A 2,619-nucleotide genomic window follows, 5' to 3' on the forward strand; every position below is an offset into this window, starting at 1 on the left:
ATTCTCCTGCCTCAGTCACCTGAGTAGCTGGGACTACAGGTGCGTGGCACCACACCCAGCTAATTTTTGCATTTTTTTTTTTTTTGAAACGGATGACATCTTGATTTTAGCCCAGTGAGACCCACTTCAGACTTCTGACCTAAAAGACGAAACAATAATGAATCTGTGCTGTTTCAAGCCACTGAATCTGTGGTAGCTGTAACAGAGCGAATAATAATAGTAACTGACCAACATTTACTGAGCAAGTTCTGTGTGGCAACCTTCATGGATGGGCCTTATTGGTCATGATTGTTTCAAGGGCCAAAGTCAGAAAAATAGCCAAAATTGAATTATGAACACCAGGAAAAGGAGAGCGAAAATAAAAAGAATCAGAAATATCTTGATAATTAATGTTATTTTTGTTATTTTGAGTATAGGCTCATTTTGGTCTCGTATTTCTTTCCTACTTTGGTCTTTCTGGACCTCAGTTCCTGAATCTGTTGCAAGTGAATAGGTCCAGGAAAGTAGCTCTTGGAATTGTCTTCACTTGTCTTATGAATCCCTGGAAAGAACAGATGAGATCATGTTCTACTGTAGCTTGACCAGTGCAGGGGGCCAGCAGACCTGTTTCTAATCCTTAAGAGAGAATTAGTTGACATTAATTTTCACATGGGAGAAACAGACAGGCAGGTAGGAGAGCAGATGATTTATCTCAGCGACTGCACTGGAAGTAGCTCCCTGGAAGGGTTCTGAGGTTCTGTCAAGGCTAGACTAAGTGAGGTGATAGATCCTGCTCTGGGTGCAGGATGGGGAATTAGTGTCATACGGGGCCTAGAATTTGTCATCCTTGGTGTACGTACCAGGTATTAATCTAGATGCTAGAGATAAAATGATGATTATGACGCAGCCTCTGACTTCCAGGAGCTCAGTCCAGAGAAAGGAAAACAGATTAGTGAACAATTACATCACCATATCGTGGGTCAAATGGCAGAAGAAGGTACAGAAGAATGACAAGATTAAAATGGCAAGACCAAGTCTCTTCCCTCAAGAGGCTTAGAGTCTAACGGAAAAGATAAGAAAGCAAACAGTGCATAAAGCGGGAATTAATTCTACAGTGGAAATTCTCACAGCGGGCTATGCGGGGCAAAGAAGAGGGTCCAGGAAAGCAGCTAGGAGCAACTGACTTTCTAGTCACCAAAGGGGATACGTGCCTTACAAGCCATTCTATCGAACAACGCTTCGCTGTTTTTAAACTATGGACATTGCAATTTATGTCAAAATAAAATGTTTCATTTTTAAATGCTGAGGATTTAATCTAACAGAAAATCATCAGGTTGTCAATTAGTAATACATGTTTCCTAATGTCAAATACTCTATCGGGAACTGCCAATTTTCTGTTGGATAGACTTCTCTTTTACGCATTTTATATGGATTAATTCTCCTAGGGGAAAAAACTTCTCAAAACATGATCTGCTTTAGGTATTTTCCTAAATCTTTGACCCACTGTCCATAACAGTATATACATCTCCACCCACACATACTCACACACATATGACAAATGCAAAAATAGAATAGTAATAAAATAACCACCTATCACCCACTTTAAGAAACAGACGTTTCTAATATCTTTGAAACTTCTTCCCAATTATAGCTTAAAAAATTATTAAAGCGTTTTTTAAAATACTGAAAAATGCAAGAGAAAAAGTGGCTCACAGTCACCTATTTACTTAATCCTATTGACATCAGAAATACTAATGATATAAATAAGACATACGATTTTTAAAGTAATCAAATATATAAAAGAACAAAATTAATGAAAGCTGCCCTCTCCTACCTTATCAAGTCCCTCTTCTAAAATATAGTTATTAATAATTCTTCATGACTCCTCCTAGAAAATAAAATTACATGCATTATATATATTAGTGTGTATATACTAATAATAAATGTCTAGTAATGAGATTCTTGGATTCAAGAGTATGTGCAATTTAACAGATGTTCAGTTGTCCTAGGAAATTATTGCAACAACATGCATTTCTGTGTCTAAATATAGGAAAAAGGGCCCGGTGCGGTGGCTCATGTCTGTAATCCCAGTACTTTGGGAGGCCGAGGCGGGTGGATCATTTGAGGTCAGCAGTTCCAGAAACCGGCCTGGACAACATGGTGCTACCCCATCTCTATTAAAAGTACAAAGATTAGCTGGGTGTGGTGGCTGTCGCCTGTAATCCTAGCTACTTGGGAGGCTAAGGCAGGAGAATCACTTGGATCCGGGAGGCAGAGGTTGCAGTGAGCCAAGATCCCGCCACTGAACACTTTAGTCTAGGCAACAGAGCAAAACTCTGTCTCAAAAATAAATAAATTAAATACATACATACATACATGAAAAAGATTTTGAAAGCACTGGTAAGAAAAAGCAGTGGCATTGTCTTCACTTCTTTACGGTGCAAACTCTTAGACACTAACGTGTAAATGTTATGTTCCCTGTAGCCCCTGACCACGGAGGCCTGATTTCAAAGATGTTACCTGGGCAGGACAGAGGACTGTGTGGCGAACTTGAGCAGAATTTGTCGAGATGTTTCCAATTTCATGAGAAATGCCAAAAATGTCAGGCTCACCTATCTGAAGGTAAATAACTGGTATTTT

The 2,619-nt window shown here is 39.2% G+C and overlaps 1 protein-coding gene across 2 annotated transcripts in view; it reads left to right on the forward strand.

Annotated features, from left to right (window-relative positions):
• CLUL1 (clusterin-like 1 (retinal)) overlaps positions 1 to 2,619 on the forward strand; it is a 72,366-nt gene that overhangs the window by 51,626 nt on the left and 18,121 nt on the right. For both annotated transcript variants that reach the window (XM_011957782.1, XM_011957783.1), the window contains exon 6: positions 2,464 to 2,601. In XM_011957782.1, coding sequence (XP_011813172.1) covers positions 2,464 to 2,601 — 138 coding nt within the window. The remainder of the gene's footprint in view (positions 1 to 2,463; positions 2,602 to 2,619) is intronic.

This window comes from Colobus angolensis, unplaced genomic scaffold, assembly GCF_000951035.1.
Source record: "Colobus angolensis palliatus isolate OR3802 unplaced genomic scaffold, Cang.pa_1.0 Scaffold45, whole genome shotgun sequence".
Classification (NCBI taxonomy): domain Eukaryota; kingdom Metazoa; phylum Chordata; class Mammalia; order Primates; family Cercopithecidae; genus Colobus; species Colobus angolensis.